The sequence below is a fragment of the Porites lutea genome, chromosome 13 (assembly GCF_958299795.1).
Source record: "Porites lutea chromosome 13, jaPorLute2.1, whole genome shotgun sequence".
Lineage (NCBI taxonomy): Eukaryota > Metazoa > Cnidaria > Anthozoa > Scleractinia > Poritidae > Porites > Porites lutea.
The window spans coordinates 16,785,088-16,811,674 of record NC_133213.1 but is presented as its reverse complement, the minus strand read 5'-3'; the positions used below and the strand labels follow the sequence as shown (position 1 = coordinate 16,811,674).

The window sequence follows — 26,587 nt, the reverse complement described above, 5'->3', positions numbered from 1 at the left end:
GATAGCCACTGACCAGTATCCCATGACCATATCGCGGGCTCATGTGTCAACCCATCGAGGTGACGTGATTTATTTGGAAGCTGTCCGCTGACCAGTTAACCGTTATACTAGATTGCGAACAATGTTCAATCATACTTTTTATCTAGTTTGGGATCAGAGCACAGGAAAACTGATACACATATTGGACATCAATTTTGTGATCAACTGACAGCTGTCGAAACAAGGTATCCGCTGACCAGTATCACTTGAGCGAATCGCGGGCTCAGGTGTCGACCCATCGAGGTGAAGTATTTTTTTGAAGTTATCCGCTGACAAGGTACTGGTTTTCAAATGATCGCAGGCTCAAGTTTAATTTTTTTAAAAAAAATTCATATGAAATATGTTGTGTTTATGTGCCGCACAATTAAGATTTTGATTTCAAACTGTCCTCGGACGCAAAAATTCAGTCAGCTGCTACAGGCAGGGAAGACAGTTGCTTTTGACTTTTCTCACCATGTTCACGCGTTGGTCACGTTCTACGTCCAATTTTTATGCTCTGATTGGTCAAAATTGGATAGGTGAGTTCATGCGGAAAATTTATGCAGCATCTTGAATCTTGTTTACTTTGACAGCTGAAGCTGACAGACTTTTGTGTCAACTTGTGATGTTTTTAACTGTCTTTTTTCACTGGATGTACAAAATGAAATTCAGCTGCTATCGGAAGTCTTCTGTTATTCATGGCTAGTTTGTTTATTGGGTTTTTGGTTGAGAAATACGTCACTTGTCAAAGTTGGAAATCCGATTTCGGATGGCATCGTTTTCGTTTTCATCTTGCTTAATGCATAAGAGGGTTTCAAAGTCTGAAGCGATACTGGCCTTACTTGATACCTTTGAGGAGCTGCATCTCGAGTGGTAAGCCTGAGTAATTATTGTATTTGATGTTTGTTTTTCATTTCTAATTTAATGAAGTCAAGCGTAGTTTATGCGGCTATTTTGTTTACGCACGTTTATACGATTTGAGACAATGATCTGACCGAGTATCAGGTTTATATAAGCTTACAGTTCTTTAAAAAGCCTTTAGACATTTTCTCACCGCAAATAGAAAGAACACGTTCCAAAGAATTTTTACTTATAATTCTGGCTGTAAAAGAAGCTTTGAGCGATTTTCTTGCCTCGAGTTTGTCTTTGAAAAAAGCAAACACCGGGAAGCCGGCTTAAAACAAAAACTTCAGCTTTAAGCTCGAAGACTCAGGATTTTTAGAGACACTTTAATACTTGTCTTCCTGAATGAAAATTGTCGTCTCTGTATATGTTTCACCGAATTTTATTTCTTTTATTGATTATTAGTAGTCTCTCTTGTAATTTTAATCGCTGTGCCGACTGTTTTCAGTCGTTCAGTGAACAACGCTTCCCAGAGTACTCAAAATGCCGCGCGTTAAACCATTTTAAAATAAAAAATAAACGTAATAAATTCTTTATTATATTGGAGCTTAACTGTGTTAATGTTCATTCAAACACTCGCCACAGCTAGCACTGCAAAAGTCAGAACCGGCTGGCCGTATAGGTGATTTTGGAAATTTTTTTAACGGTTTAGCTAAAGCCCACGCGTGCTTCGATCGTCCTGAATATTGAATGATAGCAATTTGTATTGCAAAACTGTCAAATACTGCATTCTGTTGTCCGAGGTCTGTATGATAAAAACAGTGCCTCATAGTACTGTTTCACCTCAGATGTGATGTATAAATGATATATAAGGTTGGTTTACACTAACCCAGATTTGTTGGCAATATTTTGTAAAGTAAACTTGTCGAACGCAAAAAATTCGGCCGGAACTTTTTCCAGGCCTAATTAACCTACGGTGATCAAGAGCCATTATGGCTCTTGAAAAATGTGATCGAAGACGATTGCCAGTTTTTGGGTGTACATATGAGGCCATCAACTCGATGTAAGATTTGGTTCACTCTGGGGTTGTTTGCAAATTATTTTTGTCTAAAATCACTTAGCCTTTCCCTGAAAAGTCACATGAATGTGCTCTAAAGTTAACTGAATTGTGGAATACAAGTTTATTGTTTGATTTAAAGTATAAATTTATTAATGGGAGCCTCGCTTTTAGCCCTGGCTAAATCTATATATTAGAAGCCTCATACCTAAGCTGACTGACTCGGTCGCCAATATTACATGTAAGCAAAGAACTCTCCTTCAAACGAAGGGATGCTATTCGCCCTTATTTAAACTAGGAGTTTAAACAGGCCTGCTCTAGAACCCTCAAACCAGGGAAGCTTTTATTCGATGAGGACTTACCCAAAACTCTACAAGAACTAAAGACAACAAATAGATTAATGAGTAACAACAGAGGAAGTGTTTCACAAAAGAACCACCACAGTGGCCAGGTCAGAGGAAGCCAGTCTCAAGGTCACCATAGTAGTAAGCCTTTTATTGGGATCAAGGGGGAGGGGGGAGGGAACCCTATCCCTCAGAAAAAATTCAACAACAGCCTCGTTTCAATCCCAAGAAGAATTTCACAAAGAACTAAATGTCATCAAAACGAAGGTAAAAGAGTTCCCATAGATTCCTCTCTTATTTCCTATTTGCTTGCTAAGGTCAACAGTTTCCAAGGGGGGCAGTTATCTCTGCATATACACGAATGAGCGACTTTAACAACCGATGCCACTATTCTCCAGATTATTTCAGGTGAATGTATTGAGTTCATCTCCCAACCGTTTGACCAGGAATGTTTGCTATATATTGTTCATTCCGGCGTGACCCAGAGGCCTCTTGTATTGATGCATTCACCATCTCATGGACTGAGAAAAAAATTTTATTCTTTTCCACTTTTTAGTTGTGTTCTCAGAGTGCTTCAGAAAATTATTTAGGACAGGGCAACAGGAGTGTTGGTAGTGCCGATGTGGCCAAGTCAGTCGTGGCATCCCATCTTGATAACCCTGCTTCTTCTTCCACCGGTCACTCTTCCTCGGTCCAAGAACCTTCTAAGTCTTCCCGAATTCCCGAAGATCAGCCATCCTCTGCATAAGAAAATGAGCCTTCTTATCTGTCTACTGTCAAGCAACAGCTCTAAGGCCTTGGCCTCCCCACCATTACTAATAGAGGTTATCACTTCATCATGGCCAGAAGGTAAAGCCTCCCAGTACCAGACCTATCTCCAGAAATTGCTAGCATTTTGCAGACAACAACGCTGTGATATCTTATCACCACCAATACCCATGGCCGTGGATTTTTTGTCCATGTTATATGAAAGAGGTTCTTCATACAGCACTATAAATACTGCTCTTAGCTGTTGCCGTTTATCTTACAGTTCAACTCCAATTTATCCATTCCGTTTGGACAGTTACCAGTTATCAAGCGCTTCATGAAAGGAATCTTTGAACCCCGCCCTGCCCTTCCTCGATATAGATCTAGCTGGGACTAAAGCCTTGCATGGTTTTTTTTGCTCATGTTCGTGGACAACCCCTGGCCTCGCAACTCAGCCTAAAAGAACTGGAAAATTGACGTCCTTAGTGGACAGCGAAATCAAACGATTAACTCTCTACCAACTGTCAATATGGTGTTGTCCACCGACAAGTGTGTCTTCAATGTCGCTGATAAGATAAAGCAGACCCGTGTAGGAACCCATGTTGCCCCCTCGTCTTTTTATCCTATTCAGCGGATGAAAAATTGTGTATCCTCACACATTTTAAAGAGTATATTAAGCGGACAAGCCATTTGCGAAATGGCATCAAACAACTGCTATTAAGTCACAATAAGCCTCATGGTCCTGTAAGCACGGACACCATTTCTAGATGGGGTAAAGCAGTCCTATCTTCTACTGGCGTTGATGTGTCTAAATTCAAAGGCCACTGTACCGGAGCAGCGTCAACTTCATTTCTTGCTTCTCACAATACCAGCATCGAAGAAATGGGTTTCGGACCAAATTTTCTTCAATGGATTAGGACTTTCTATAGGAACTTGACGAGCTGTGTACTAAATAATGGCTTTACAACTGATATCTTTTTTGTTAAACGTGGGGTAAGACAGGGTGATCCTCTCTCTCCGTTATTGTTCATTCTTGCGTTGGAAACGTTTGTATGTCAAATTCAAGAAAATAAAAATATTGTTTTCTGCTATCGTTCTTAGGCGGACCATTACTTAAGCTCACATATCCTGTGAATACAATCGCCTCACGTCGCTCTTCGCAGCTCGTATTCATAGGCACTCAAGAGACTCGACTAATTTTTGTACTTTTCCCTTACATAACATTTATTGAAGCATCAATGAGAAAACACCTACTGACATTTTTCGGCCTCCGTTTTGGCTCCTACTAAACAGTAAACAGTGTTTTAGTTTTCCTTGTGTATGTCTTTTTTGTAGGATTTGCTGAACACATTTAATCAATGAAGACAGTAAAATTGTGGTCAAGTACTCTTCTGTGAGGGCACATATCAATCAATCTTTCTGTATTAAAACGCAACAAAGTTGTTTTTTTTTAAATGCATAAGAGCCAGAATGTGGCCTCTAATTTATATATGATCAGGTGGTGCTTTAAGCTTTATTCATTAATTTTGAAGTGTATCAGCTACTTGTTTCTGACTGGGACAAATTTACTGTGTAACAGTCACTGCATGTATTACTGAGCTACAGAGTCATGTGTTTTAGATCTGTTTAGTGTTCTTCACTGAAGCGGTCTATATCTGACTAGATCACATTGTTTTTCAAACCAAAGATGGTCTTGATTAGCGCTATTATTGTTTGTAGTTTTTTAGAGATCCAGAGCAACAATGTACCTGTAGATGATAAACCATACCAAGATGTATTCTAAATCAAATTAATATGTACTTGTTTGGGTACGAATTTTGTTTTCAGCAACAGATAATGTGACCAGACAGTCATATTTTTTCAGGCCCTCATCCACTTACCTCAGGCTAAGCAAAAACGACTGGGCCGAGCTGTTCAAAGCTGGGTTAAGGTAACCCAGAGTTAGTGTGAGATTTGAATTCAGATTTGAAAGCTTAAAGAGCATTTCAGTTTTAATTCTTTTCGTCTACAAGTTGATGATTGGAAGCTCTTAAAATAACAGAGAAAATTATCCGAGAGAATGCTTTTGAACACAAGAAAAAGAAGCCCAGCTTAAATTCAACCCTGGGTTAAGCACTAAATCGGCTTTCTAACAACTGGGCCCTGGATGTTGCTGATATATATTTTTTAATAATCAGCTTCTATTTTTCTTTGGGAACAGTGTTAATGTTTATTTCAGAGGTGATTTACAGCATTCCCTATCCTTATCATTAAAACAGCCACACTACAATACAAAAAACTTAAAGGCTGTTTCATCCTAAAAATAGGTCAGTATTTCAAAACATAACATATTTCTAAGCTTTATTAAACCTTATAAGTGGAAGATAAGTGTTTCCTCATGAAAAAGAAGTTGTACTTTGTCTATTCAGGAGAGTTTGCTTCCCAGTTGAATTCTAGTAGTTAACATTAACCGTTTTACATTTAAGAATTTTGTAATGCTTAGCGTCCTTATATCGAGTTATGGATGCACGCGAAAGGTTTGGAGAGCACGAAAGATGCGTGTGCTGAGTTGCTCGAGGCGCAAAAACTCTAGCTTCTTGAGTGCTCTCCAAACTTCCCAAGTGCATCCATAACTCGATATACGCACGCCTAAAAGCATAAGCAAATTCTTTTATAACATAGCTGACAAAAATGCTTGCTTTTTGATTAACTGTAAAATTCTCGTAACGGGCGACACAGAAAAACAAACGCTTATATTGGCTGGTAACAAACACGCCACAATTGTCTAGTGTGAAAGAAAACCTTTCTGTAAAATTGAGAAAGAAAATTTGCTTATTAATTCGTTAACGATTAATGGAAACTAAGCAGAAACAAAGGTAAAAGTCCGCGTAAAGTTAAAATACTCACATGTTCGTAAGAAGAGGAGTATGGTTTGGATTCGCTGAAAAGATGTTTATGTTTTGCTCGCCGAAATCCAGAAAACTTGTTTTTTAGCAAAGACGGCAGTCATCCTACTTTATATTCATTTACGAACATGGCTGGTCATTACGGCTTCTTGAGAACACCTGGCAGCGGTTGTTTTTGTGAGTAATAAATTTCTGTCTTCTTGTGTAATTTGTCTTGTTAGCGCATTAGAGAAATTTTCCCGCTTCAGTCGGATATATTGTTCGGCGATAGCAAAAAAGCATAATTTATAATTAACTTGTTTCGTAAAGGATAAACAAACTTCCAAAAGGAGGACACTTTATACAAATTGGGTCTTTCCAGCTAAATGTCAGTCTTTCAGCAGACTTTTCAACGATTCAGGCTCCATTACGTTCGAAACATCTTCACCGCTTTTGCTGTTGGTTTGAGTGGTAAGAAGCTAAATTCCAAAAATGCTAGAAAGTTTTTCATCATTGTCGTCGATTTTTGAGTACGTAGTACTTGGAAAAGATACCAACAACACAGCTGAACACGTCATCATAAAAAAACCTTTATTTACGGACGGGGTACGTAAATTGAGATTTTGTTCATAGCGGCCCAATAGGACTTACATAGGGAAAGCACGCGCGCTATGTTATAAAACATTTTTAAAAGCGTTACAGTTTGCTTTTTCAAAGTCCTCACTGAAAATTACCTTGGGTAATTGTAAATTTATACCTGAAAATAACAAAACAACTTGCTTTACTCTAAAAATCATTTGAGAAAGTTAGTAATGGCGTTTCCTTAGTGGTCCTCAAGCAAATTTCCTTTCTGCGCTGTGAGCTTTTTATCCCCTCTTTTTACAACAACAACAACAACAACAACAAAAGCAAACAAACAAACAAAACTAATAAATAAAATTAACTACATAAGTATTGCCCGCAGCTAGCAAGGCTATTCGAGGCGGGGCAATGCGTGCAAAATATGAAATTAAGACTACGGCTATTAACTAAGGAAAGTTTAAAGTTTACAAATAAATGAAATTAAAATAGTAATATGGATGAGGGCGAGATAACAGACTAAAGAAAACAAAAATTAAACAAATAAATTGTAAAAGTAGAAACTAATAAGCAAGAATTTATTTTTCGACATTTTTGGCTTATTAAACCTTTCCAATTAAGGTGGACGTATCCATACAGTCATCTTCTGAATTCAGAATATCAAAAAGTAATTTGAGTGTTTGTTTGAATTTATTCTTGGGAAGATGTTGGATATGACAGGATATCTTATTCCACAGCTTAGGCCCAAAGCGAGAGAAAGACAGCTTATATAATCCTGGATCGGAACTGTTAACATAAATATTTACTGAAGCCGCTGCTGTTATAGTGTAGGAGTGGCAACTACTTGTTTTTTGAAATAGATTGAGAATGTGAGAACGTATACAAATACGGCTTTTTGTCACTGGTTGTCCGTAAATAAATTTGAATGGAAAATTACCCTCGTTTGAGCTGCGTACTTGAAACATCAAACCTCGACAGTTTTACCGCTAATAAAATCATTTTGTCAAGAGTTGTTAACTTATAAAATTCGACACTCGCTAAGCTTTTTAAGAAGAAAAGAAATCGTCAAAACCGCGATAAAATAATAAAAATTTCGGTTTTCTTGTTGTTTGTAGACTAAAGTTAGGCTGTGTCTTTTTTTGTAGGTTTTTTGTCACTGTATACATGTAATTTTTCGTATATTTTCATGTAGTTGGGCTTGCCGTATGGTGCATTTGATTATCGGGCGCTGGAGTCATCCTTCGCTTTCACAAGTTTCATAATCATTTACTCTATCTTTTGCCTCTACCGGTTTTGTACCCTCTAACTGTCTTCTCCAAGAGTAAGTACTCTTCATCTTTTTACTTCAAAACATGGGCAATCTGTACAGTCGAAGACAGAGATAGGGAAATATACGAGGAAAAATAAGACGCGCGAAACACCGGATTTAAGAGGTTGAATGGCTCTCGGATAATGTGACGTCACATTTTCCCACTATGTTGGAACCGATCACGTCAGCCAGTTTCCTGTCCAGTCTTTCTATTATCCATGTCGTGACGAAAGGGAAGAGTTGTATAAAGATCCATGATAATCTCTTAGTCAATTAATTCAAGCTTGCCATCATCGATCAAAATCTACTCCCTAAATGCAAGAATACCGCACATGGTGGCCGTTTAAGAGGCGCGCTTGGTAAATAGTCAGTGGACTCTATGCAAAACTCATATCCTGTGGTAGGCGTAACCCCTGTCACACAGGCTAATTCAACACTTCTGTTGGATGTTCTAGACATGAGATACCTGGGGAGTGAGGTACACTTCATCTGCTACTAATTATATTGAAGAGCAAATTTGACCAAGCCTCGAAAGTAAAGGTAGAAATTGCGTATTTTTATCTGCGTTATGTAGAGGGAAAGGTAGTGCTATAGTTGGTCGTAGCCCTTTTTTTAAAAAAAAATTTTGGTCTACGGCTTCATCTTCTTTTTACATTATATGTGGTAAAACTCTTCAATGACGAACCCTGGTCCAAACCTTCGGTGACAAATGTTCAACATGGGAACTCCTCGGTTAGGACTAAGAGTTAAGAATCAACCAGAATCTTATCAACATAAATACTGACGTAGCGAGTGACCCATTTTGTACCTGCAAGGTCCAAGGAAAACGGGCTAATCCTTACCTAAGGAATGGTGACTACCTTTTCATCTTCATCATCATCATCATCATCATCATCATCATCATCATCATCATCATCATCATCATCATCATCACCCTCATCGTCATCACCATCATCATCATCATCATCATCATTATCGTCGTCGTCATCCTTGTCGTTATCATCATATCCGTTATTTAAACACGATAAAACGTTTAAAGCAAAATGCTTATATGCTTATATCCGAGGGGGTTTATCATCGGAATAGTTAAAAGCGCTTCAAACAAGCTATGGCAGTGCTGATTAAAACACGTTATTCATTGACTGGTCTTCAAAATGTCGCAATAAATCGAAAACATTTCAATACCATTAACCGGGGTCACTGATACAGGCACTGCTTAATGTATCCCATTAGGAATGCCGTTGGACGACAGCGGATGGCATATCGCGGGCCAAGTTGTAAGTTACTCGGGCTGCCCTACCTTGAGGCATTTCAAAAGAATGTAGCTGCTCTAATAAGTAAACCCAACCATACCATACATGTTGTTACAAATTACGACAGTTTTTTATTACAAATTGCGACAGGTATTACAAATTACGACAACAATATTACAGATTAGTAAAGAACATCTCGTTTTTTCCGAACGGCAGGTCTGGAATTTACTTAGCGCACTCTAGAACTGCGGCTGGAACTGACTAGATTCCTTACTGGATTTGGAAGGAGCATACAGAGATTGTCACACCTCTAGCATCACCAGAATCAGGATTTTCTCAATCTCGGCTCAGTGTTTGCCATCATTGTGGAAGCGAGCGATTATCACCCCCCTCCCCAAAGTGGATGTCGCTAATGTACATGGTGATGATCGCGGTATTAATATAACACCAGTCATAACGAGGGCTTGGAAAAGCAGGTGATCGAGACGATTAATAGCATTACATGAAAACCAGGCGGCCTAACTGATTTCTTACCCCTCTCGTTAGTCTCAACCCTATATCGAAAAAATTAATTAAAGCAGACTTTTCAACACAGAAGACAAGTGATGGATACATCAATTAATTTCGTACACTATACAGATTACAATATTTAACAATTAATGAATGAGGCTGAGTATCTTGCGAAAAATTATGGAGATCAAGGAGGGTGTTATCCTCCGAGATCTCCATAATTCTTCATATGATACGAAAGCCGAATTCAATAATTGTTTTACTATTCATTCAAAATAAATCCTAGTTTAAAGCTAAAATATGCTTACCTCCATCGATGTTGAGTTCACCTTCCATGGTGCTCGTTTAAGGTTGTTCAACTCCGCAAATATTCTCCAAATAGCAGATGTCGCCCTTCGAGTTGTGTTCTTGCTGTTCTTGGCATGTTCTTAGCTATAATTTCGCCTAGTTCTTACTCTTGAAACGAGTAAAATGTCCGCCATTTTTTGTTTTCACAACCAAAACAACTCAACCTCGTCCCCAGGTCTTCTCGGTTAACGGTGCATTAGCCTGCAAGAACGCTGCATTTTTGACGTCATTTTCTCGTTAAGCACAAAATTCTTCCAAATTTGATTATCAGTAACTGGTTATGGTGAATTATGCGTGTGCTTTTAGCCAATCAGAATCGGGGAAATATTTTGAATGAATAATAATAGTTTTTAATACGTACATTATCGAGGATAACCTCTCGTCGGATAGATCAGTAAGGAGATTAAGCAAAGGCGTTTTTGAGCGACGCATGTCAACCGGAGGTGAGGAAGTTTAATTTTTAATATGCCTTTGACGCTATAAAATTTGTATTGCTTAGTTACTTGACTTTACAGTTGTAGAGATGATTTAAGTGAAAATTTGGACAAAACCAGTGATCAGGAATGTAATACGTCTACTTCCGGTTGACGTGTGTCGGTCAGACACGCTTTTGCTTAAGTTCCCTAGTAATTATGAAAAGAAACGGCGTGCATAACTTACCTGCAGGAATTCCAGTCGTGAAACCTCCTTGGACGTAAAGAGCTTTCTTTTTCGTTTGACCTAACGCAAGGATGCAAGACACAAAAATCAGCTACCACCTTAAGCTTGCCCAAATGAGCATTCATAATTTATGGCCCTTTTTAAATGAGTGACAGTAGAGAGTCAACTGACCGAATCCCTGTGACACACAGCGTTTATCCGTGTTTGTTGTAAAATAAATCTACCTAGATTTATGAAAACCGGGTTAGCTAAAATTTTGTCATTTCTCTCAACTTCCCTGGTCTTAGCTTGTTTACTGTGTTGTTTAGTTATATCTTTTTTCGGTTCTATTGTGATTAAGGATTTGTTTAGAAGTGGCTGTGGACAGAGTTTCGCGGATTTCTATCTACCCCCCCCCCCCTTTCCCTCCCTCTCTCTGTGTTTTTTCCCCGGCCCTACCCACAATTCTCTCTTTAACACAGGTGACAGTTATTTGAAATCAGTGCGCACCTAAAGCTGGTTTCGATGCCCTTTAGCAGTTTAAATTTCGTTATTGGTCACCATGAAAAAAGGTTTCCCGGAGAGCATCTTGTAAAGCTCTGAGATGGGACAAAGGTATTGCGATTCGCAGTCTGCATCGTCCGATATCGTATTATATTCTCGCTTCATTTAAAAATTTGCGTAAATGGATCAATCACCCTGATCCGGGCTGAGACAAAAAAGGAACAATATTGTTTGCTTTTCTAAGGTGACCACTAGGTCTTTGGTCTCGGGAACAGGCTCTTAGGAGTGAAATGAATTAGGCGAGAGCAAAATTGGAACTTTGATCCGCGGCAAGAGTTTTTTTATTTTTTATTTTTTTATATACCTTTTATTTTCACTAAAACCGCTGGACGCAACAACCTGGTTGAGGTCATTATTATCTATGGTCTTCTGTGAAAACAAGGTCCATGCTGGTCTGCCCACCGTGCGACTCTACATCGGGGAGCTTACGACGAATGTAAGAGAAAAGTCCTAAGGTGTTTATCTGCCAATAGGCTGAGTTTTTCCGACTTTTTTATCATATTTCGCTCGTGTCAGACGTGGGAAGATTAATATGTGTGGTTGTGGATAGTCTTATCAGTGCAGTGAAAAAAAGTAATTGTGCGATTTCTGCATGGTGTTGACAGGCAGAATTCAGGTATGTGGTCGCGTGGTTGAGCTCTTGCACCAGTATATTCTGTGCCAGCCATAAAAACGTTTCGTCGGTGATTAGCTTAGCTGATTGTCCCTTGGAAAACCAATTCTCGACTCAGGAAAACGGGATCTAGGTCTATAGTTTCAGCGGGCTCTTGGCTTTGAACCATAGGCCGATTTTTGTAGATAAGAAGGTGATAATTCGTGTAGGGTTATGTTTCAATCAGTTTGTTGTCTATTCCATGCGAAATCCTGCCGTTTATCGGACCGAAAAAAAGCAGTGTTTTGCTAATTAACTACTTAAGTTGTTATGTAAGCCTTAACCATGCATTTTTTCGCTGCAGTTCACTCAACTTAAACACTTCTAGACTGAGATGACACCAGTTTGAAACTTCACAGAGTCACGTTACTGAATAAATGTTCAAAAATTTGCGTCATTTAGAATTTGGACTCGCTGAAACATTTCTAAGGACCACTAACTTACAACCCGGCGTCAGATAAAGGCTTTAAATCGGCCTTTGAATGATTTTTTATTGTTTTTAATTGCTAAATAGTAGAATCAGTTGATTTTTTTGCTAACCCGGTTTTCAAAACTCCAGGTATAATTATTCGGCCACTTAGATACATGAATAAATATCTACAGCCCTGTTTAAACTGGAATAAACAAATAAAAGGAATTTTAATTTCTTGGAAGATAAGATAGTTTTTACATAAGAGAGGTACTCAACCCCCAAAGGACCGTCGTAGTAAACTAACACGGCAGCAGTTTCACTGTTCTTGGTTCACCAATATGGCCTCTGTGACATCATGTGAAAACGCTTCATAGGAGGCTAAGAAGCCGTTCACACGTATCCGTATTGTTTTGCGGAGTTAAGGGAAAAAAACTCCTCTCTTGTCGTTTTCAAATCGTTTTTGCCCTTCCACAATATTTAGCCTTGGGGTCAACTAATGGTCTAAGAAATTGGACATCAATTTGTAATAATAACTGCTGGTAATTCTAGCAAATTCAAGCTTTAAGTATCATGATAATAATTCGTACCTGCATCAAGTTCCAACATATCCATCATTCCTAACTTCATCAGAGCATTTTGTAATACCCCTACTGTAGCATCATCACCGCGTCTCATCTTCCACCCAACAAGCATCGCCATTCCTTTATCACGTAAACATTCATTCTTCCTGTCTATTTTATGTAGTTTTTTCTTGGAAAAGCCAAGGATTTTGCCAAGCTCTATCCAGTTTGTATCAAGACCTTCTGCAAGGCCATCAAGTAATAAGTAGGAAACTGGTTTGCCTGCAATGACGAAAGAGGATGATGCGGAATCCTTCAAGCGATCAAGTACTACATGATACTAATTAACGGGCTCCCCTCTCTTAAAGAACCTGAGTTCTACCCCTGGCAATATTGAAACCACCCAACAACTAATAGCAGAGAAGGCTACCGGTCGTAAGATTTCCTACAATCTGGGCATGACTTGCGACTGTGGGATAAAATTCGCGAGCCTCGCAAAGTTATATTTGGCAATTAGAACGTGACTTACTTCTTACAGTCCGGTGGTTTCACATTGATAATCCTAATTTGGCGTAATCGTGCGATAGTGTGTTTATAATTTTAGCATAAAACGAGGGTAAAGGGCTACAAGGGGGAAACGTATTTATATTAGCAAAAAAAATTACCGTGCACATTATTTCTAATTAATTAGTTGTGTATTTGTGTTAATAATATACACGAAAAATCTACTCAATTCTGATTGGCTGAGAAAGGAGTGTAGTTCTTCTGTAACACGGGTGCAAATTACAAGTGGTATTTGATTGGCTGAAAACACAAAAGAAACCACCAAGAACCAATCAGATTATAGCTGTTTTAAGAACAAAATTCTAGAGAATGGCCATGGTTTTCAGAAGACGACGACGGGATTTAATTTTGTACGCAAAACAACAATAGAAAAATTAAAAAAAAAATTCTAAAAACCCGAACACAGTAAAAAGCTAAATGTATTGAAAATGGGTTGCTAACAGAAGAATACCGTCAACAAAATCGAGGAAAATGAGCCAGAGAAACTAAAAAAAACAAGTTACTTACAACAGACTACGCTAAAGTAATAAAATAAAAAAACAAAAACGGTTGCAACCACAGTTACCTTTAACAGGTTGGTGACCATATAAAATCAATCCTTGCACATTTCCAAGTTCTTAGCTGAATGATTTTGAAAGCGTTGGTCTTGAAAAAGTTTGAATTTGACAAAGTTTGTCAAATTCAAACTTTTTCAAGACCATGAAAGGTAGTTGTCTGTTTCAGCCAATCAGTTGAATGAACTAAAAACGAGCGCGCTGTCAAAATTCGTTGTTGTAGTTATGTTGTTCGTGTAGATATATTATTAATAAGTAATCACATCATCTTTCTCGTGCATTTGGAATTAATAATATACATGAAAAAATTTCTCGATTGTGATTGGCTAAGAGAAATGCAGTTTTTAGGTAACACGGTGCAGAAAAAGGGTAATTTAGTGCAGAAAAGAATAATAAACGTGACATTCTGATTGGCTAATAAACAAAGGAACTCACTGAGAGCCAATCAAATGCGCCATCTAAATGGCGCAAAACTTGGATCCGCTCCGGACCAGTTTCGAGCAAAAAAGGGAATGGTTGGCATTTGCAGCACATTTTCTTTTGCGACCAAAACAACTGTAGAGGAGCTGCAAAACTGCTCTAAAAACGAAAACACTGCGAAAAGCACTGGTTTTTGCTTCTCTGTTTCGCCATAATGGTTAATTGAGTGGAATGGTTATGAAACCCGTCAGACTCCTTTGTTATATGTTTTTGTGGACCTGAAAGTGCACAACGTTCAAAAGAATTCCTACCATTTTGATTGTATTGACCAATAAAAACGTTGCATTAATTTATTCCGTAACAATTTGCCAACAGAAAACAAAGGATTGTGCACTTTCAGGGTGCTTCCAACATAAACTGCAGCACTGATGTTTTTATCATTGATGTTTGCCGCTTTTCATAACCAGTCTCCTCTAATAACTATGATTTCGCAGAATTGCTGCGTAGACAAGGAAATTACTGATGAAATAGAAAATTATGAGCAGGATGAGCTTAACACTTTGCTCGAGCATTTCCACGCCGAAGACAAACAATCAAAATGGTGAAGATTATGAACCAGAAAGCCTTAAAGTAATGATGGCATCGCTTGGTAGACACTTAAGGAACAAAGGCTGCACCCTGTCCATTGTATGTGACCAAGAATTTAGTTCGTCCAAAGAGGTGTTGGATGATCAAGGGAAACAGCTTCGCTTGGCTGGCCATGGTAAGCGCCCAAACAAAGTTCGGCAAGTATTAAAGGAGGAAGAAGAAATTCTTCGGAGGAGCGGAAAACTCGAGGTAATAACCCAGAATCTTTAATTCAAACACATTGAACAATTCCATGAACTGTTCAGCCCTTTTCTGCAGCTTGCAAACTTTAAAAACATCGAGCAAAATGTTGTTTTGACTGCATGTTTGATGATATTTGCAGCATTTGCAATAAGCAAACAAAAGATAACTTATTCCTGTCTTCTTGTAACACCTTGTCAAATTTACTTTTTTAAAAACTTAGTTCATGATAAAACTAAATTTTGTTTTAATTGTTTCACTCCAGGGGCACCCAAAGGGGAAAAAAATGGCGAAAAAAAACTAAAAACAAAAACAAAGCATGAACAGGAGCCCATCAAATCATTTGATGGGCTCCTGGCATGAATAAAGCTTTCTGAAGCCATTTTAAGCAATTTGGGAGATTGCTGGGGGAAATTTATCTGTTCTTCACTATCAGCAAGACTGATGGAAGAGTTCCAAGCCAGCGAGGTGTACCTAAAACTTGTTTTTCAGCAGACGTATCTCCAAACATCTCTGGCCAGTTTGGGTGTGGCCACAGACAAAATTTAGACCTTCAGTTGGGATGAGGCGGGGGGGGGGGGGGGGGGGACGTAGAAAACATGGGTGTAGCCAGCCAGCAAGAATTGGTCTGAAGAAAAGATATTTTGAGGAACAGATCTATTGGGTGCCCCTGACACTCCTCCTCCGAGGTAGCATCTAGGTGTCATTCAGAAATAACACCTACTGTCTTCAACTGATTTCACGTCAGCTGCTCATCAGTAGGCGATTGTGATTGCTACCTCTCAAAATTCGATAATGAAAATGATTATATATAAGGAATTGTGCTAACTTTCGTGGTATGGTGTGCATAGTCCCATGCCTAACCGCTTGCTTACTTTTTGTGATCATAAGAATGTGTACCTGCAACTACATCCGGTAACAGATCATCCATTTCTGCTTTCTCCAGAGCTTCCTGTAAGGCCTCCAACGTTGCAGCATCACCACTTGTTTTCTTCCACTCATCAAGCATGTCCTTTCCTTTATCACTTTGACGTTTATTCCTTTTGTTAATATACTCAAGTTGTTGCTCAGACACTCCAAGGGAATTACCGAGCTTTCTCCAGTTTGATCCAAGCGTGTTTGAAAGCTTAGTGAGTTGGTAGTGGGAAACTTGTGTAGGCCTCAGACTGCTGGGTTCCTCCACCTTGGCTGCAACATCAACATATGCGCACGTATAACGAGCATGAGGTTTTTGGAATGGCCATGTGTAACCGTATCAGAAATAAACCTTTGAATGTCACCCTAATTTTAGACCGGTTGATTGCTTCATATTGTTCAGAAATTGGACATTGCTGTACAGGAAAATGATAAAAGTAACAAATTGGCTTGTGGAAAATACGAGAAAGTTGCGCAAAACTGAGTCCATTCTCTTCGTTGTAGATTCACTTTTATTTTTTAACCTACAGACATGCTTATTAAACATTTTTGTAGAGGAAGTAATATCAGCCCACCAAGCGTTGCATCGAATGGAAAATTCGAACTTGTTTTCTCCCGGATATTCATTAGACTTTTCAGGTTGAACAACAGCACTAAATGAAAGTAAACTTTTCCGTGCAAAGATCTTCCCATGTCCCTACTCACCTCTTATGCCTTGAACAATTACTTTAACTGAAGCTATTAGAAAGAGTCAAAAGTGTGATTGTGTTATTTGCGAAACGTCATTTCGGAGATTGGATAAATATCAATCTCGTAGTCGTCGTTCAAGGCTGTTTTTGCATCAGCGAGTATAATTTACATAATTTTAAAACCTTGGCAAATTATGTTGATATTTAACAATTATCCCACGAAGGCGCGTTGGATATGAGATGATAGACAGCCAACGAGGCGCGTAGCGCCGAATTGGCTATAATCATCTCATATCCAACAAGCGCGAGTGGAATAATTGTTTTATTAAAAACGCCCACAAAATCTCGTTGAATCTCCCCGACTAGAACAAACCGGAAAAGACAAGGGACTCCGCCATTCACATGTCACACGTCTATCAAAACTGTCAATGCGCGAGCGGACTCGCCTGGACTGCATGAATGAAAAATCAAAACATTGTAGCGATGAGCATTAGTTTTTAAAAAGTCATCGGGATTTCTAGGATTTTACACAGCAGAACAGCTATAAAAACCTGGGAGATAATGTGAAGGAAAAGAATTTTCAAGTGACAGCCGTCGAAATTACTGTGAATTTGGATTTTCGGTGCAGTTATAAAAGTAAAACAACGGAGAAAAACTATTACCTCGGTCGCTTGTTATGAAGTTGTTTGAAGCCACAAGTTGGTTTTGCTGAACGAGAAAAGAAGCTATACTGCCGCCTCGATTGCCCTAGTGAATGGCTGCATAGCCTGTATTTGTAGCTGGTTACTTGTGACTTATATTTTTGATGTCGGATAAACAAGCCGCAGTAATCTATCGGCGAGTGACTCGATCGGCGAATGGCCATTATCAAGAAACGACACTTGTCTTCTTTCGTAGCTGGTCAAGGTACTTTAGTTCCATGTGTTTTCATGCGTTTTTCGACAAACTTTCAAACAAGCTCTTGTGGCTTTTTTGTTTGTTTTTGTCTTTTTCTTTCGATGAAATTGCATTTCTAGTATTCTAAGAAATGAATTAAAACGATTTGCTTCGGGCGCCGTATCCTTCGCGAAAAAAAAAATCTCAACTAGCTTCCAATTTTAAACTGACGCGTACACCGACCATATATGGAGAGCATAGTATAATAGCTCATATACCATAACGGCTAAGCTAATCAAAATGCTAGAATTGCATTATCCAATGATTCAGTTTTTAATAATGTAAAATATATTCCTTGGCGTGAAAAACCAATTCTCGACTCAGGAAAACGGGATCTAGGTCTATAGTTTCAGCGGGCTCTTGGCTTTGAATCATAGGCCGATTTTTGTAGATAAGAAGGTGATAATTCGTGTAGGGTTATGTTTCAATCAGTTTGTTGTCTATTCCATGCGAAATCCTGCCGTTTATCGGACCGAAAAAAAGCAGTGTTTTGCTAATTAACTACTTAAGTTGTTATGTAAGCCTTAACCATGCATTTTTTCGCTGCAGTTCGCTCAACTTAAACACTTCTAGACTGAGACGACACCAGTTTGAAACTTCACAGACTCACATTACTGAATAAATGTTCAAAAATTTGCGTCATTTAGAATTTGGACTCGCGGAAATGCTTCTAGAGACCACTAACTTACAACCCGACGTCAGATAAAAGCTTTAAATCGGCCTTTGAATGATTTTTTATTGGTTTCAATTGCTAAATAATAGAATCAGTTGATTCTTTTGCTAACCCGGTTTTCAAAACTCCAGGTATAATTATTCGGTCACTCAGATACATGAATAAATATCTACAGCCCTATATAAACTGGAATAAACTAATAAAAGGAATTTTAATTTCTTGGAAGAAAAGATAGTTTTTACATAAGAGAGGTACTCAACTCCCAAAGGACCGTCGTAGTGAACTAACACGGCAGCAGTTTCATTGTCCTTGGTACACCAATATGGCCTCTGTGACATCATGTGAAAACGCTTCATAGGAGGCTAAGAAACCGTTCACACGTATCCGTATTGTTTTGCGGATTTAAGAAAAAAAACTCCTCTCTTGTCGTTTTCGAATCGTTTTTGCCCTTCCACAATATTTAGTTTTGGGGTCAGCTTGGTGTAAAGAATTGGACGTCAAGTTTGTAATAATAACTGCTGGTAATTCTAGCAAATTCAAGCTTTAAATATCATGATAATAATTCGTACCTGCGTCAAGTTCCAACATATCCATCATTCCTAACTTCATCAGAGCATTTTGTAATACCCCTACTGTAGCATCATCACCGCGTCTCATCTTCCACCCAACAAGCATCGCCATTCCTTTATCACGTAAACATTCATTCTTCCTGTCTATTTTATGTAGTTTTTTCTTGGAAAAGCCAAGGATTTTGCCAAGCTCTATCCAGTTTGTATCAAGACCTTCTGCAAGGCCATCAAGTAATAAGTAGGAAACTGGTTTGCCTGCAATGACGAAAGAGGATGATGCGGAATCCTTCAAGCGATCAAGTACTACATGATACTAATTAACGGGCTCCCCTCTCTTAAAGAACCTGAGTTCTACCCCTGGCAATATTGAAACCACCCAACAACTAATAGCAAAGAAGGCTACCGGTCGTAAGATTTCCTACAATCTGGGCATGACTTGCGACTGTGGGATAAAATTCGCGAGCCTCGCAAAGTTATATTTGGCAATTAGAACGTGACTTACTTCTTACAGTCCGGTGGTTCCACATTGATAATCCTAATTTGGCGTAATCGTGCGATAGTGTGTTTATAATTTTAGCATAAAACGAGGGTAAAGGGCTACAAGGGGGGAACGTATTTATATTAGCAAAAAAAATTACCGTGCACATTATTTCTAATTAATTAGATGTGTATTTGTGTTAATAATATACACGAAAAATCTACTCAATTCTGATTGGCTGAGAAAGGAGTGTAGTTCTTCTGTAACACTGGTGCAAATTACAAGTGGTATTTGATTGGCTGAAAACACAAAAGAAACCACCAAGAACCAATCAGATTATAGCTGTTTTAAGAACAAAATTCTAGAGAATTACGGGTTTTAAATCTCAAAAATTTATCGATGAATCCAGCTATGATAGGGTCTCAGAAACAGACAATGATGAACAGTCGTTAAAAAACCCTACCAAGTGCCTTTCATCTTTGGCTGCGGGAACCGTTCTCCTGATTTCAAAACGGCAGTATACTTCTTGTAAACGCCGAGCTCTCATAATGGAAGATGAATTTAAAAACAGTCTTCTACTTTTGCTGATTATTGTAAACCAAGTTATCTTTAACAGGCTGGTGACCATATAAAGTCAATCCTTGCACATTTCCAAGTTCTTAGCTGAATGATTTTGAAAGCGTTGGTCTTGAAAAAGTTTAAATTGGACAAAGTTTGTCAAATTCAAACTTTTTCAAGACGACGAAGGGTAGTAGTCTGTTTCAGCCAATCAGTTGAATGAACTAAAAACGAGCGCGCTGTCAAAATTCGTTGTTGTAGTTATATTTTTCGTGTATATTATTTATAAGTAATCACATGATTTTTCTCGTGCAATTTAGAGTTAATAAGAGGGTCTCAATGGGGTTAACCGATAGACGTAAAAAGGCCCAAAATTTAGTCGATAGCCGTAAAAATTGAAAAATTTTAACCGTTAGCAGTAAATAGAGTAGAAAAGAGTTAACCGTAAAAGAAACTTTTCCCTAGATTCCCTCACTTATGATTGCGTTTTTTATTTCCCGGTTAGTGTGACTTCATACGCACGTTAGGCGAAGCGCCTTTTAGGTGTTGACCAAGACCTAGGCTCCATTTTCGCCGCTCTCTTGGGGAACTAATTTTTTCCATAGCGGAGGTGTGGCTTCTTGCTGGGGATTAATATTTGCGATTTTCAGGAGGTCGAGCCCTTGAAACACTGGTGAAACAACACGCAGAGATGTCACTGTTTGTAAAACACGTTGCCGATGAACAACATTTCCCTGTTTTCCTCTGACGCTACGGTAGACATTGCCATGCCCAGTCCCTGTACGGCGTCTTCCCACGCAATTTCGGTCAAGGTATTTTGGTGGTGAACTCGCATGGACCACGTGACCCGAAACGCATTAGCCGGCCGGAATAATGAGGCCCACGAACAAGGCAACGGCAGACAGTCGTTCCATACAGTCCTTCGCTATCATTAAAAACACTGGACACGGGAATTTTGTTATAGGTCGTTTTCACGCCAGAGCTAGAAATGGACTATCCATCTGAGGCTAGCCTGTGTACAGTCGCGCCCTCCCCACAGACACCCCTTCTCCGATTTTTTCTGAGGGGAGGGGGCGGCTGTACACAGGCTATCTCGAACGGATAATCCCGTCTACAAACTGTCCGTCGAAATTGACGGATAAAGACAGGCGGATTGTTCACTCAAAATTAAAACTATTCCATTTTCGAATTAAGAGGTATTACCTATCTGACGCGAATCATCAAACGGATAACCGGTCTCACACAAATAATCCGTCTCTAGTGTGAAAACGGCCATTTCTGTTATAATGAATGTCGCGCCCTGGCCTTGAGTTGGGCGTTTGCGTGTCTGCTTTTTCTTTTTCACAACGGATTATTTTTAAATTGACTAGTGACATTTCTATGTGTAAAATTATATTAGAACAGAAATACTTTATAAAAAGTATGATCTATCAAATGTTAAAATTTTTCAAAAGAATCGGTTGTTTCATCCCGAGATGATCCAAAGACCTTTATTTTGATTTGAAGATACAAAAAATACAGGTTGATTAATATTTAACTTTTTGGAATAAAAGAAGTTAATTTTTAACTTTTTTGTTAACCGTAACTGAAAAAAATTTTAACCGATAGCCGTAAAAGAGCCAAAGTTTTAGCCGATAACCGTAAAAGCCACCACCCCATTGAGACCCTCTAATAATATACATGAAAAAATTTCTCGATTGTGATTGGCTAAGAGAAATGTAGTTTTTAGGTAACACGGTGCAGAAAAGAATAACAAACGTGACATTCTGATTGGCTATTAAACAAAGGAACTCACTGAGAGCCAATCAAATGCGCCATCTAAATAGCGCAAAATTTGGATCAGCTCCGGACCAGTTTCGAGCAAAAACCGCAATGGTTGGCATTTGCAGCACATTTGCTTTTGCGACCGAAGCAACTGTAGAGGAGCCCTCTAAAAACGAAAACACTGCGAAAAGCACCTGTTTTTGGCTCTCTGTTTCGAATATTTGCTGCGTAGATAAGGAAATTACTGATGAAATAGAAAATTATGAGCAGGCTGAGCTTAACACTTTGCTCGAGCATTTCTACGTCGAAGACAAACAATAAAAAAGGTGAAGATTATGAACCAGAAAGCCTTAAAGTAATGATGGCATCGCTTGATAGACACAAGTTTAAGGAACAAAGGCTGCACCCTGTCCATTGTATGTGACCGAGAATTTAGTTCGTCCAAAGAGGCGTTGGAGGACAAAGCGAAACAGCTACGCTTGCCTGGCCGTGGTAAGCGCCAAACAAAGTTCGGCAAGCATTAAAGGAGGAAGAAGAAATTCTCCGGAGGAGCGGAAAACTCGAGGTAATAACCCAGAATCTTTAATTCAAACACATTGAACAATTCCATGAACTGTTCAGCCCGTTTCTGCAGCTTGCAAACTTAAAAAACATCGAGCAAAATGTTGTTTTGACTGCATGTGTGATGATATTTGCAGCATTTGAATAATTTATTTTTGCACGTAGTTTACGCGTGTTGACTCCCTATCAAAGTTATTTTAAAGCTTTCTGGCAATTTTTTCATGAATATTATTAATAAGTAATCACATGATTTTTCTTGTGCAATTTGGAATAAATAAGGACTACGGGCTCGTGCAATTTTGTTAGTCTTTGAAAAAATGTACTCGTGCTTATTTATTCCAAATTGCACTCGAAATCATGTGATTACCTGTACAAATAAGCACTGGTAAATTTTTCAAAGACCACAAAGTGCACGAGCCCGTAGGGTGAGTGCACTTTGTGGTCAATTTATTCCAAATTGCACTCGAAATCATGTGATTACCTGTACAAATAAGCACTGGTAAATTTTTCAAAGACCACAAAGTGCACGAGCCCGTAGGGTGAGTGCACTTTGTGGTCAATTTATTCCAAATTGCACTCGAAATCATGTGATTACCTATACTAAGTTCACTATCGTAAGATTGCGTACTCGCCGTAGGTCTCGTCTGCAATAAGCAAACAAAAAATAACTTATTCCTGTCTTCTTGTAACACCTCGTCAAATTTACTTTTTTAAAAACTTAGTTCATGATAAAACTAAATTTTGTTTTAATTGTTTCACTCCAGGGGCACCCAACGGGAAAAAATGGCGAAAAAGACCTAAAACAAGAACAAAGCGTGAATAAAGCTTTCTGAAGCCATTTTAAGCAATTTGGGAGATTGCTAGGGAAAATTTATCTGTTCTTCACTATCAGCAAGACTGATGGAAGAGTTCCAAGCCAGCGAGGTGTACCTACAACTTGTTTTTCAGCAGACGTATCTCCAGGCACTCCTGGCCAGTTTGGGTGTGGCCACAGACAAAATTCAGACCTTCAGTTGGGGGGGGGGGGGGGGGGGCAGGGCGGACGTAGAAAACATGGGTGTGGCCAGCCAGCAAGAATTGGTCTGAAGAAAAGATATTTTGAGGAAAAGATCTATTGGGTGCCCCTGTCACTCCTCCTCCGCGGTAGCATCTAGGTTTCATTCAGAAATAACACCTACTGTCTTCAGTTGATTTCACGTCAGCTGCTGATCAGTAAAGGATTGTGATTGCTACCTCTCAAAATTCGATAATGAAAATGATTATATATAAGGAATTGTGCTAACTTTCGTGGTATGGTGTGCATAGTCCCATGCCTAACCGCTTGCTTACTTTTTGTGATCATAAGAATGTGTACCTGCAACTACATCCGGCAACAGATCATTCATTTCTGCTTTCTCCAGAGCTTCCTGTAAGGCCTCCAACGTTGCAGCATCACCACTTGTTCTCTTCCACTCATCAAGCATGTCCTTTCCTTTATCACTTTGACGTTTATTCCTTTTGTTAATATACTCGAGTTGTTGCTCAGAAACTCCAAGGGAATTACCGAGCTTTCTCCAGTTTGATCCAAGCGTGTTTGAAAGCTTAGTGAGTTGGTAGTGGGAAACTTGTGTAGCCCTCAGACTGCTGGGTTCCTCCACCTTGGCTGCAACATCAACATATGCGCACGTATAACGAGCATGAGGTTTTTGGAATGGCCATGTGTAACCGTATCAGAAATAAACCTTTGAATGTCACCCTAATTTTAGACCGGTTGATTGCTTCATATTGTTCAGAAATTGGACATTGCTGTACAGGAAAATGATAAAAGTAACAAATTGGCTTGTGGAAAATACGAGAAAGTTGCGCAAAACTGAGTCCATTCTCTTCGTTGTAGATTCACTTTTATTTTTTAACCTACAGACATGCTTATTAAACATTTTTGTAGAGGAAGTAATATCAGCCCACCAAGCGTTGCATCGAATGGAAAATTCGAACTTGTTTTCTCCCGGATATTCATTAGACTTTTCAGGTTGAACAACAGCACTAAATGAAAGTAAACTTTTCCGTGCAAAGATCTTCCCATGTCCCTACTCACCTCTTATGCCTTGAACAATTACTTTAACTGAAGCTATTAGAAAGAGTCAAAAGTGTGATTGTGTTATTTGCGAAACGTCATTTCGGAGATTGGATAAATATCAATCTCGTAGTCGTCGTTCAAAGGCTGTTTTTGCATCAGCGAGTATAATTTACATAATTTTAAAACCTTTGCAAATTATGTTGGTATTGGAAAATGTATACCTTGGCTTTCCCCAGTTAAACAGAGACTGCCATTGGTTGATTCTTGGCCACGTTGGCTTGAATAAATTTTTTAATTTTTAGTCAATGTATCCCGATCGTGATAAAATTCAGCAATTGTATGATCAAAACATGGGGAAAACTGTGACGTTAGAGAAGGCGGCAAAACATTGCTCCGTTTAACTTTTTGTGAATCAATACAACAACTCAAAGATGGAGTGTCAAGCTGAGAAATACCAAATTACCCAAGAAGAGATACAGCAGCTAGTGGACTCTCGGGAAAGCAAAACTGACTGTTTCCCTCGACACCTGACATTATAATGTGTATATTGCCACTTACAGCAGCATGTTAAGGTGAAAAACAAGCGCCTTATTACTCTTCTGTTTAGTCACGATTAGCAACAGCGACCGTGGAGTGTGGGTCTTTAAGTTTTACATTTGCCCGAAAAAAGGATGGTGATGAGTAGTCTGCTACACAGCCGTTTTTTTAAATGGCTGTGTAACAGACTATTGTAAGTAATGCATCTCTTTGTTTGATTATTCCAACTCTATAGTTCAGTACTATATCAACGTGTATCAGTACATGACGTTTCTACAGTTATTCTAATACTATCTACCTTGCTTGTTTCTAGCGCTGATGCTCTCAGTATACAAATAATCTAACCACCCAGTAAAAGCCACCAAGGCGGGACACAGCTCAGTGTATTTTTTTGGTGATTATGTTCATCACCCGTTTCAAAGTATAACCCGTCGCATGAATTATTTGGAGCTTACATGTTAATGAAAGGGTAATATGTAAATAAACATTCCTTGTTCATGCCATATCGTTGAACTTGAGTTTTTGTTTCTTTCTTATTCATGCATGCATACACACACTCGATCTGCTAATTTCCCATAAGTGAATGCTACAAAAAGCGAAGGAGTGAAAACTACTAATGCCACAAGTTGTAAATTAACAAGTGTTAATTAACTGTAAGGCCACAATTTTTAACCCCTATTTATTAACTGGTGGCTTTTAAGAGCCACTTAAAGATATCTTATCATTACCTGATTTGTTCTTCAAAAAATCTTTGTATGACAAGTAGTCCTCCTCTGAAATAATGGTTCTCAGTTTTACCTCACTGAGTTCAAGCTTTTCCAGAACCTCTCCCGTTACAAGAGTATCTTGAACCACTTCGTTAAGACGGCCTGTCCGATATTCGTTCCACAATGCCTCAAGAACTTCTAAAGAACTGCAGGACACTGTTATGACAAAGCTTCCTGGTCTGCAGCCTTGAACGTCAACTCCAAGCTTTATTCTCAGGTATCTGATCAAGAGCTCTAATGGCCTCTTGAATGAACAAACAACATACCAGAAATCAAGATCTACTGGAATATTTTGCAGTTCCGTGCTTGTGGATAGACCAGCAATACCTTCTGCTGATGACTGCTCCGGGAGTCTAGGTACACGTGTCTCCGGAATTTCAATTGGCAATTGGTCGCCTTCCACTTGTGCGGATGAACTATCAGCTGACCCATTTGCCTTACGACTCTCAATTGCAATTACAATTTCCATGAGTCTTTGTTCTTGTTCACTGTTCCTTTGTTTTTGTTCCCTTTTCATTTGTTCTTGTATAAGTAGCAACTGCTCCATCATTGTATCTAGCTTTTCGAGCTTCCTTTTAGTATCCATATCCATTAAGTACCACTCTCGCAGTTCATCAACACATTCCTTTGCATATGGTGTTAATGGGTCATGGAAAAACTTGTCGATGGACTTCTTCCACTCATCCCTCTTTGCACCACTTATGCTGCTAGCAATTCTCAATAGGACCTCACTGATTTCGCTCCAAAGCTTCTCAAAATTAACGTTTGTTATCTCCATGCTGTGGTTGTGACCATAAATTGTGTTACGATAAATCCTAATTCTAACCAAGTCGGCCCCAAGACTGTGATCAGTGCTGCTGGGTGATTTGTCCCATCCAGTAATGGGAGGAGTGATGCGGCATATTGCTCGAAGCAATTTACAAAGTAGGCTGAAATCAAAATCGGCTGATTTTCCATGCATTCCTGGCCCACTTGAGCTGTAGAGGTAGTCCCATTCGGTTTGGCTGAGGACCCTGATT

At 38.9% G+C, this 26,587-nt stretch overlaps 1 protein-coding gene and 1 long non-coding RNA gene across 2 annotated transcripts in view; one reads left to right on the top strand and one right to left on the bottom strand.

Annotated features, from left to right (window-relative positions):
• The window catches only part of LOC140923714 (uncharacterized), a 172,377-nt gene that overhangs the window by 38,821 nt on the left and 106,969 nt on the right, over window positions 1-26,587 (top strand). The window lies entirely within an intron of this gene.
• On the bottom strand, window positions 10,455-26,529 carry LOC140923504 (uncharacterized). The gene is made up of 6 exons (XM_073373587.1): window positions 25,530-26,529; window positions 23,563-23,850; window positions 18,848-19,102; window positions 15,966-16,253; window positions 12,727-12,981; window positions 10,455-10,592 (listed from the first exon to the last, which is right to left on the bottom strand). The coding sequence occupies exons 1-6, from the start codon at window positions 26,527-26,529 to the stop codon at window positions 10,471-10,473; spliced, it is 2,208 nt and encodes a 735-aa protein (XP_073229688.1). The 3' UTR covers window positions 10,455-10,470.

What these genes read in the sequence shown, in the direction of transcription:
- LOC140923504 (XM_073373587.1), bottom strand. Translation starts at nt 26,529, where the DNA reads ATGCATGGAAAATCAGCCGATTTTGATTTCAGCCTACTTTGTAAATTG. An exon ending in TTTTTTGAAGAACAAATCAG is followed by an intron (nt 23,851 to 25,529) that starts GTAATGATAAGA and finishes TTGATGTTGCAG; the next exon opens with CCAAGGTGGAGGAACCCAGC. An exon ending in TATGTTGGAACTTGACGCAG is followed by an intron (nt 16,254 to 18,847) that starts GTACGAATTATT and finishes TTGATGTTGCAG; the next exon opens with CCAAGGTGGAGGAACCCAGC.